This window comes from Chamaea fasciata, unplaced genomic scaffold, assembly GCF_029207755.1.
Source record: "Chamaea fasciata isolate MVZ Bird 193981 ecotype frontalis unplaced genomic scaffold, bChaFas1.0.hap1 SCAF_25, whole genome shotgun sequence".
Lineage (NCBI taxonomy): Eukaryota > Metazoa > Chordata > Aves > Passeriformes > Sylviidae > Chamaea > Chamaea fasciata.
Window position 1 is genome coordinate 4,462,497 of NW_027094110.1, and position 10,187 is coordinate 4,472,683.

Consider the following 10,187-nt stretch of genomic DNA (forward strand, 5'->3'; position numbering starts at 1 on the left):
CAGTGCTGGAAAAAACCAGGGCCTGCCCAAGTGCCCAGATGTTGCTGGGAAGAGAAATGCTTTTCTGCTCCTTGTAGTGTTTCTGGGGAACTTTTAGGGAATGCCACAGTGTCCTTCACGCAGCTGCAAAACCAGACGAGGTCCTGAAATGCTCTCCCAGCTCTGACCCCTCTCCCCTCACCCGGGGGAGGAGCAGCCTCTGGGGCTGTATTTTTATCATCTGTCCACGAGCCAGGGATGGATTTCTCCCCCGAAGGCAGCTCGGCAGCAGGAGCTCACCTGCTGGCAGAGGGTGCAGCAGCCACGGCACCTGGGCACGAGGTTATTTTTAATCTGATTCTTAACTACATCTGAAGCTGGCGGTGAAATAAAGCTCAGAACTGCGGGCAGGGAGTTGAGCTGCCCAGTTCTCAGCGGTGCCTCTCCCAGTGCCATCTGCTGGTCACTGCCTGGCTGGGCTGGGCTGGCCAGTGACCTGAGAACACCCCGCAGGCTGCTGGGTTCCTGCAGGACAGCTGGTGCTGCCGGGCTCCTGCGGCAGGGCGTCGGGAGGAGGGAAATATGGAGCTGCAGGGGCAGCTTTGCTGGGAGAAGCAGGGGCAGGAGGATGGGGAAAAGCAAAAGGCAAAGTCAGATACCACAATAACTCCGGTGCTGATTCTGCCTCGTGAGGCCTTTTCCCCTTATGCTGCTCCCAGATGGATGTTCTGAAGTGAGAATGCTGCAAAACCACAGAATCTGCGGATGTACACTGTTATTTAACTTTTTCAGTGCCACAAAGATGAAATTGTGTGTGTTTAGGGTCTGAGAGGCTTGTGCTGGGCTTCCTGACACAGGGAACCAGAAGCGCTCCAGCCACGGTTTTTTATTTCTGTTTTTTGCTCTGAGTTCTTTTTCTCTTGCTTCCTTGCCCAAGAGTTCCTGGTGGGGACACATTTTTACTTTACACTCAGCTGGATGCTCAAGAAAAATTCCCTACGTCATCCTCAATCCCCATGGCCTCCTGCTGCTTTTACACAGATTTAAAAACATTAACTTACGCCCTTACAAAAAGCAGCACATGGATGCTTTTGGAAAGCCAAAAAAACCCCTTCAGGACCGACAGAAGTCATGTTGTCTTTTAGCAATTCTGTGTAAGCACATAATTAAGAGCATTTTACAGGTATAATAAGTGGCTCCCAGGTGTCCAGATCCCCCAGAGAGACAGTGAACAGACTTTCACAACAGGGTTTATTCAGTGCTCTGGGGATGCACAGGACAGAGCAGCAGTGGAGGATCTGAATAATGGCCTTCAGGTCATCCTCCATCTGTAAGATGGAGGTCATCCTCCTCATCTGTAAGAAATGAAAGGTTGCCATGACCAGAGAAGGGGCTGTCTCTCCCCGTTATCTCCCTTCCACCTGTCAGCAAAGCTTGTCACATATTTAACACACCTGACTGGGAATCCTCAGGTGAAGGGAGGAGGGATGTGGAGTAACAAAACACAGTGGCCCAGACAATGCCAGTGGTCCTGCAACAAGCCCAGGAGCCACCAAAAACCTCTGACAATGTCACTTGTGTCTCTGGAGCTCAGATTGTACCAGTAGAACTGGGGACTTGTTCTCCTTGACCACACACACACAAGTTACCCATCAAGAGGAATCTGTATCTAAATTCAAATACACTGAAATGATGCAAAGAATGAAGCCATGCAGGGAAAAGCTACACGACGGAGCTGGTGGCCTCTCTCAGCTCTGAAGGTTTCTCTTCTGTGCGTGCACACAGGTGCAGGCACATGCGTAAAATAAATCTTTGGCATTGGAGGAGGCAAGGGCTGTGGAGTGTGAGAAGGAGAGGGGAAAATAGCTGGGTAATACTGGCCAGAACTACACCAGGACCAGGAGAAAACAGAAATCCTCAAAACAGCCACTTTTGTGGACAAGAAGGGAGAGAGGTAAAACTTGTCCAAAACTGAGATGAACACACTGGGAGGGAAAAGAGCATTTCTGCTGGAAGAAAACACCAAAGCCAACCACCATGTCTCATCTACAAACATCAAAGCCAACCACCATGTCTCACTGTTCCCAGGTCACCCTGCTGTCCCCGGGGTCACACTGTGGTGGGGCCTGCCAGCCACATGGTTTGTGGGTGGGAGAGCTCAACACTTCCAGCCTGGAAATGGAACAGAAGCCAGGAAAAAGGAGAAGCATCCAAGGTCAGCAGCATTATGGCAAACACCCTCCTGCCCTCAGGTCTCCTCAGGAAGGGGACAGAGTTCCCCCGGGGCTGCAGCAGAGAAGGCAGCGTAAGGAGGGAGCGTGTGAATTGTCCAAGGAGTCTCCTGAGCCTACCAGGGCTGTGGAACAACCAGCGCTGACAGAAGCCTTGGTGAGGGGTGCAGGGACAGCTGAGGAAGACCCTTCAGAGCAGAAGGCCCACCAGGATGGCAGTGGGGAGGAGGAAGAGCGAAAGCCCCAAGCAGGTCCTGGGGGCTCCACCTTTGGGCAGATCCACACTTGTCTGGTCCGAGTTTGTCTCCAGTTCTTCTGTGTCCAGGGCACCTGCTGGAAGAAGAGAGGAAAATGTGGAGTTAGAGGGGAAAATCTGGCAGAAGAGAAACTCCCACTCATGCAGGTGTGCCGTGACGTGCCCCGAGGCACTGTGAGGTAGCAGAGCTCTGGTCCAGGGAAGCTGTGCGTTAGTGGGAGCAGGCTGTGAATGGGACCATGCTTCAGGGAGATCCAACCAACCCCTCAGGGTTAGAGCAAAGAGTGAGGAAAGGCTTGGTGCCACATACAAGAGGAGGATCCAAAGGACCAGTCTGACACTGCTCCTCCCAAGCCCTCTCCATGCTGCTTGGGGATCCCTGAATGTCTGAGTGTCCATGCCAGGGCTGACTCCATGGTTGCCTTACCTGAGAGGGAGGTCTGGAAATGGGGGCTCGGCCCTTTTTTGTCTTTGGAGGATGATGTTAAGCGCAAGAAGGTGGGCTCTTCAGGGCTGAGGACCACTGACTTGGAGGGGGTTATGAGCTCAGCTCTATTGAAAGCTAATTTCATCTCTGGAACAGCTTGGCTGAGCGATGGAGATGGACTAGAAAAAGCTGATTTCTCTTTCTCATCCTCTTTGACACCTTTCTTTCTTTCTGGGACTGATCTGGGGCTGAAGGCTGTGCCCATGCTTTCTAATAAGGCTGGATCCTCTGTAGTGAAGGAGCTAAGAGGCTCTCCAGTGTCTGCCTCTGGAGACACTTTATAATCTGGGTCTAAGGTGGGCTCAATGGAAAGAGTGATTCCAGTTGCCTCAGTAGGATCAGGTCTTTCTGGTTCTGGCTTTGTGGTTGTGGCAGTTTTCAGTTGTGTCTTTGCTGTTGTGGCAGGTGCTGGCGTTGTAGCAGCAGGTGTTGGCTTGGCCGTAGTGGTGGTAGATGTTTGTGTGGTGGGTGTTGGTTTGGCTGTGGCTATAGTAAATTTTGTCTTAGCTACAGTTGGGGTGGGTTTTGGTGTGGTGGGATTTGGTGTGGTGGGTGTTGGTTTGGTGGTGGTTGTGGTGGGTGTTGGTTTGGTGGTAGTAGTGGTAGTGGTGGTTGTGGTGGGATTTGGTGTGGTGGGTGTTGGTTTGGTGGTGGTTGTGGTGGGTGTTGGTTTGGTGGTAGTATTCATTGTCTTGGATTTCAGAGGAGTGGGTGTCATCTTGGTGGTAGTGGTTGTTGTTGTTGGCTTAGTGGCAGTGGTTGTTCGGGTGGGTTTTGGAGTGGTGGGTGTTGGCTTGGCCATAGCTGTGGTGGGCTTTGGCTTGGCTGCAGTGCTGGTGGCTGCTGGCACGGTGGGTTTTGGCTTGGCCATGGCTGTGGTGGCTGCTGGTGTTGTGGTTTTTGGCCTGGCTGGGGATGTTGTTGGGAGTGTGCTGGCAGGTTTTGGCTTGGCTGTGCTGAAGGGTGCCTGTGCTGGGGGTTTGGGCTTGGCTGTGGTTGGGAGTGTGGTTGTAGGTTTTGGGTTGGCTGTGGTAGACACTGGTTTTGTGGGTTCTGGTTTGGCTGTGGTGGACACTAGTGTGGGTTCAGGTTTTGCTGTGGTGTGTACTGGTGCTGTGGGCTCTGGTTTGGCTCTGGCTGTGGGTTCTGGTTCAGCTGTGGTGTGAACTGGTGCTGTGGGTTCTGGTTTAGCTGTGAGTTCTGGTTTAGCTGTGGCTGTGGGTTCTGGTTTGGCTGTGGGTTCTAGTTTAGCTGTGGGATCTGGTTTGGCTGTGGGTTCTGGTTTAGCTGTGGGTTCTGGTTTGGCTGTGGCTGTGGGTTCTGGTTTAGCTGTGGGTTCTGGTTTAGCTGTGGCTGTGGGTTCTGGTTTGGCTGTGGTTTCTGGTTTAGCTGTGGCTGTGGGTTCTGGTTTAGCTGTGGGTTCTGGTTTAGCTGTGTCTGTGGGTTCTGGTTTGACTGTGGGTTCTGGTTTGGCTGTGGGTTCTGGTTTGGCTGTGGGTTCTGGTTTAGCTGTGGCTGTGGGTTCTGGTTTGGCTGTGGGTTCTGGTTTAGCTGTGGCTGGGGTGGATGGCCTTGCCTTTGTTGTCACAGAGGCCGGAGTGGTCTCTTCTACAACGGGTTCTGGTGAGAGATGAAAAGTGCCGTGGGTTAGGGCTGGCCCAGCTGACCTCAATGGATCCCCTGCACTGAGCAGGACCAGCAGAAACCAACGAGGGGCTGAAACAGCAGCCGACCCCTCTCAGGTCACCCTGGGCCATTCCCCACTCTGGGGTTCCCAACCTGGAGATAGCTCATGTCCCTCACACAACCTCCTGTCCCACAAGGGGAAAACCCCACTGCCTAACGGGGTACAAGGCCCTTCTTATCTTAAGGCAGTTGTCCTGGCTCATGGTCCAGCCCTGGAAGAGCAGTTCAAGGGCTTCCTGACAGCTCCAGGAGGGTTCCGAGCTCAGACCCAGCCCAGGGTCTCAGTCCCAACAGCCCCTCCGGGGCCACACACCGCTCTGCTCACTCACCACACAGGTTGTTCTCACAGACTGTGCCTGTGGGACACATTTCACACGAGGGTCCTTCCACGTAGGGCTTTTTCCCTTTCATGTTACCCCTGGAAGCAGAAAATGCCAAGATAAAGAAGGTGTGAGGAAAGGGGAAACTCCCATCCCAGAGAGAAGGGGCTGATTCAGCTGGGATATCCCAGCCAAGGCAAAACTTGGGATCAACATAGAAAACAGGTTGTGGTCTCCTGCCACGGCCTGTCAGGGCCATTTACTCACCAGGCTGAGCCCAAGGCAGCTAAAGCTGGGGCAGACAAGTCCATGGAGCAGATCCCTCACCCCCCTCAGAACAGAGCAGGGGATGGGCATTGGGACAGGGATTTCTGTCTCACTTCTGCTCCAGACCCCCAGGAAGGTCTGCAGCCACTGGCTCCTCTCGGTGCTCTCAGCAACTCCAAGCAAGTTGGTGCCAAGGCTGGTCCCAGGGCTGGAAAGGGGGTACCCAGCGCTCCTCCTACATCCAACCCTCAGGGCTTCTTCAGCAATGGCTGCTGCCAGCAGGGAAGAGCAAGGGCCTGGGCAGGGAGCTGTTTGTACCCTCAGCTACTGCCACTTCAGCCTTGAACAGCTCTTGGGGAAGAAGGGCCCTCCCTGGGTGGTTCAGGAGCTGAACCAGCCCTCAGCAGTCACAATCACGGGCCAGGATCTCCAGACAACCCTTCCTTACACTGGGACCAACCCAAGATAACAGAGGCATTCTTTGGAACTTCTATTTCTGACCAAGGACAAACCCTGCTGTGACACAAAGCCTGAAGCCAGGGCATTTCCAGCACAGAAACTCCACTGAGATGCACGAATCCATGCAGGGCCTGGGACTTACGGGGGATAATAGTTGCAAACAAGCAGGTGCATGTTCTCTGTTTCGATTCCTTCGATCTTCTCACAAAAATGTGCCCCGCAGCCGATCTGATGCGTGTTTGACCAGACCACCTGAGGCAAAGAGCAGGGTGGAGGTGAGGGGATTGGGTGAAGGTAACATGTCCCCTGGCCTTAAAGGCTGCTCCACAGACCTGTTCATCCCACAGAGTGTGCCCCAGATCCCACATCCCCATGTTGCTTTGGCATTCAGGATCCACCACTACCTCTGCTCCTACCCAAGCTGTGAAGAAACACTCAGATTTCGTCTGTCTGAGAAAATCTGGCACCCAGCTCTGCTGAGCAGCCACCCCTCCACCCCAGCAGTTGGTACCTGGGTGTAGTGGCCACACATCTGCCCGGGGACACACGTGGATGTTGTCAAGTTGTAGAATTTCTCCTCCCCGTTCCAGTCTTCCACGGCAAATTCTAGTTCCAGGGTTGGGGCCATAGCAAAGAGGTTTTCTCCCCGTCGTCCCCTCTCCTTGTTGTGGTCCCAGATGCATTTCTCTGCATAGGATTGAGCAAGGGCCTCCAGCTCCTTGTCCCAGGTCTGAAAGGAGCTCGGTGTCAGCACACAGAGAGGGACACTGGGCTCTCCAACAGGAGCAAGGCACTTACCAAGGACCCCTGCGTTGTCTGGCCGCAGTCTCCCCATTCATGAGGAAAATTCAAACCCCTACCCAACGCAGTCCTCAGGAGAGGGGAGCTCTATGATCAATCCCTGCACAAACTAAACCTTGGCTTACGGGTCAAACAGGAGAAGGTCAGGGCACCAGCACGACCCTCACAACCTCTCCTGGAGCTCATCTAACACCATAATGGAGCATCCTCAACTCAGTGTGGAGAAAGGAAGGAAACCCACCGTGGGTCACACCAGAGGGCTCCGGCGCTGGCCCTCCTCGCCCAGGGTGGGGATAGGAGGGGAATGGGACACATCTCTCCTGGCAGCTGTACAAAGCCTGGGAGCACACATCATCTGTTTGCCTGGAACTGAGACGTGGCTGCCTGGCTGCCAGCCAGGAGCCCCCTCTGGAGCGGCAGCGGCCCCACCACCAGCTGAGCCCTCCGCCACAGGGGTGTGCAGGAGGAGAACAAGGAGGAGGAGAGGTGGAGAGCTTTTCTCTCAGGCATGAATATGGGGAGTCCTACACTGCAGCTGTTTGGACCATCCTTGATGGAGAGAGCAGCCTGGCTGCTGGAAGGCAGCCCTGCAAACAGGGGGTCCTGAGGGGGAACCTTCCTGGACAGAGCCAGGGCTGGATCCAAAAGGTGCCAGACAGGAGGGCATGTCACCATTGGGGTGTTGAGGGAGTGAGGACAGGCCCAAAGGCACTGGAGGGAGGAAACACCTGGATGGGACACAGAATGTTGGTTCATTTCCCACCATGGCCCCAAGCCATGCTGACAGAGATGGCTGGAGACCCAATTTGGGGAGCACACGCCCCTGTCCCTCTGGCACAGAGCTGGGTTCCATAAACGGGGGACTCACACCTGCAGATTCGCCTCATTAGTAAAGTGGCTTTAGGCTACAGATTCCTCGTCTTCAACTAAATATTTCCAATGCAAGCAGCCCCATGTCCCAAAAGAAAGCACGGAGTGACCTCAGCCAGGCACAGTGCCACGGCAGCAGGTGAACACAGAGGCAAAGACAGCCCAAGCAAAGGTCCCAGGAGGGAGATGAGGACGATGTTCTCATGGAAAACCTCTACTGAGGAATCGTCAGGGCTGCTGTGAGCTAAACATTTGCTGGGCTTCAAAATGAAATGCTTCAAAATGCTTTGGCTCCAGACCGTGAGCAGATCCTGTGTGTTTAAGCAGGAGCAGAAGCTGTAGAGAGAGTATCCCAAAGCACAGGGGCTGCAATCAAAGATTCAGCCAGAAGCAGCCCCCACAGGTTTGGAATTGCACTGACTTAAGGACGCTGAGGGATCATTTCCCTCAGGCTTTCTCTAAGACTTTGGGTCCAAAGCCCTGATACTCTGAGTTTGCTGTGCCTGGTGGGTTTGATGGGATCATGGTGCTGAGGGTTCTGGCTCTGTCCCCTTTGAGTCTGCAGTCATGGGTCAGGCTTGCTCTCCCTGAATTTAACTTTTTGCTTCTTCTAATTGTTAAGCTCCCATTTACCAGCCCACAAAGGTTTTACTCATTCTGGGCAACTCCCGGGCCAGGCAGGGTGGTGTCCTCCAAGCAAAGTGACCCAAAGAGGAAAGGACTCCAACTCTCCATCATAAACAATTATCCTTCTCTGTGTGATTTGCAAAAGGAAGGAGAAAATCACATGTGGTGCAAGATAAAACTTGATAGCCAAGTTCTAATCAAATCAAGAGTCTAAACAAGACAAAAAGCAGCACCAGCACAAAGCTTGTTTTTGGTCTTACTACAGGTCCCACTGGTGTGTGACCTGACTTAATTTCCCCCCCAAAAAACAGGAAATCCCTCAACTCCAAGACACCAAGTCATGGCGAGGATTAGGAGCCCAAATAACTGAAAGACATTGACTGACAAGTTGATATTCCCTGCAATAACTAAAAGTACCTTCACCTGCAAAGACAAATACAGAGCACTGCATGATGTCCCACACAGCAGGATCTCCCCACCAACCCTTGGCAGTCTCCAAGCCACGGCACCTGCTCATGGCAGGGCCTCACCTGCCCTTCCTGCCACCACAGGGAGCTCCAGCAGGCACTCATGTCACTGAGAGCTGCATCACTCTCATGGAACAGCAGCTGGGGACTCACATCGCACTTGGGAACTTCCAGAAAATGATCAAAGACAACTCCAGAGGTAAAGGAAACTCTTCTCTTTAGAGGCTGTTTAGGGAACCCCTCCACTGACTTGTAACCCTACATGAGAATTGCTCTGCCTCCCCTAAGGAACGATCTGATCTCTCCTTGCACCAAGATCGAGCCTTGGACCACACAAACACCCCAACATTCCTCTGTAATAAAAGCCACTTACCATCTTCATCATAGCCTGGGCAGGAGGAGAGACCTGGGAGCGATATTTATTATGCTCATCCAAGATGATCTTCTTTTCTTCATCACTCAGGGACCAGCTCAGCTCCAGCACTGAGAGCACCAGGAGAACGGGAAGAAGACCTGAGCTCAGCATCGTGCAGGCAGCTTCTGCTCTCAGCAGCCCACGGCTCTGGCAGTCAGATTTAAAGCACCTCCCAAAAGCCAGGAACACCCAACAGCTTGAAGATTGGGGAGGAAATGTATTTATTAGAGTTTTGGAGCCATGCAGAACACACCCATCTCACATATCGGCCTTGATGGGGAGGCAGCAGTGCCAACGAACACGCAGGGTCCTCTCCCAGGGACAGAGCCTGTGTCTGAATCCTAATCCCTGGATTGGCATTCTTCATCCAAACCTCTGCTGCTCCAAACCTCAGCCATCCCCTGGGCCCTCAGTTACTGGTCCTCTCTTCTACCTCCTGTCCCATTTCTCCTAATCCGTAACAATAATCCCACAGCAATTGACAAAGCCCTGTTTTCACACGGGTCTTCCCCCGTCCCTGGAATGCAGCTGCTTTAGAAACAAAGGCAGCAAGATGCAATCGCTGAGAGCAGTTTGCAGCACAGCAGCTCCCCAGACAGAGTCAGAGCCCACCTCGGCCAGCCCCGTGTCTGTGTTGGGGGGACAGCACTCGGCACCTCAGGAACAGCCCCCGGGCTCCCCCGGCCTGCCGGGAACAGGGGCAAGCAGAGGCTTGATGCCTCCTCCCTGAACCATCAGGAGAAGGGGTGCAGGAGAGGAAGAAGGGGGTACAGAGCTGAAATTGCCCCAAACAGGGGAGTTGGGAGTCTGTGTCTGTGCACAGGGCTGGCTGGAATAACCAGACCGTCGGCTCTGCGGGGACAGGCTGTGCTGCATCCCCGCAGACACCTGGAGGGCTCAACACCCGTGTCCCGCAGCCCCCGAGCGGAGCCGCTCTGGCCGAGCCCCCCGGGCTGCTCCAGCCGCGGCTCCCCATCTGCGATTGTGCAACCGCCCGGCCCGGCTCCAGGAGCTCCGCTGGGATCGCAGCCTGTTCGAGAGGATCAGCGGGTGGGCAGCTCTGGAGAGCGGAGCCAAGTTAATCACACGCTGCCGGCTCTGCCTCCCCCCTCCCCTCCCCTCCCCAGGCAATGCTTTGTCGGTTTTCCCCTGGTTTTGGACCACATGGATCACCTCTCTCACCACGACAGCTCTCCTCCTGCCCCCCAGATCTCTTCGCTCTGTGTATTACCTTGTCCTTCGCTGGCTCTGGGCTCAGCTGTACCCTCAATTGTCCAACAATTCCTGCAAGTGGGGTCTGAGGCCAACATCTCAGCAGGTCT

At 54.0% G+C, this 10,187-nt stretch overlaps 1 protein-coding gene across 3 annotated transcripts; it reads right to left on the reverse strand.

Annotated features, from left to right (window-relative positions):
• Positions 1-1,216: 1,216 nt before the first annotated feature.
• Positions 1,217-8,976, reverse strand: PI16 (peptidase inhibitor 16). 3 transcript variants are annotated; one of them, XM_066203984.1, is made up of 6 exons: positions 8,824-8,976; positions 6,197-6,415; positions 5,828-5,937; positions 4,969-5,057; positions 2,894-4,573; positions 1,217-2,540 (listed from the first exon to the last, which is right to left on the reverse strand). In XM_066203984.1, the coding sequence occupies exons 1-6, from the start codon at positions 8,974-8,976 to the stop codon at positions 2,401-2,403; spliced, it is 2,391 nt and encodes a 796-aa protein (XP_066060081.1). In that variant the 3' UTR covers positions 1,217-2,400. The 3 variants fall into 3 exon arrangements, with proteins under 3 accessions (XP_066060081.1, XP_066060080.1, XP_066060082.1); XM_066203983.1 differs by having other exon boundaries at positions 1,217-2,543; XM_066203985.1 differs by lacking the exon at positions 2,894-4,573 and having other exon boundaries at positions 1,217-2,543.
• Positions 8,977-10,187: the final 1,211 nt, after the last annotated feature.

Excerpts from the sequence above, each read along its gene's own strand:
- PI16 (XM_066203983.1), bottom strand. The coding sequence starts at position 8,976 with ATGCTGAGCTCAGGTCTTCTTCCCGTTCTCCTGGTGCTCTCAGTGCTG. Across the intron at positions 5,058-5,827 it reads GTTTGCAACTATTATCCCCC|GGGTAACATGAAAGGGAAAA; the intron begins GTAAGTCCCAGG and ends TTCTGCTTCCAG. Across the intron at positions 2,544-2,893 it reads TTTCCAGACCTCCCTCTCAG|CAGGTGCCCTGGACACAGAA; the intron begins GTAAGGCAACCA and ends CTCTTCTTCCAG.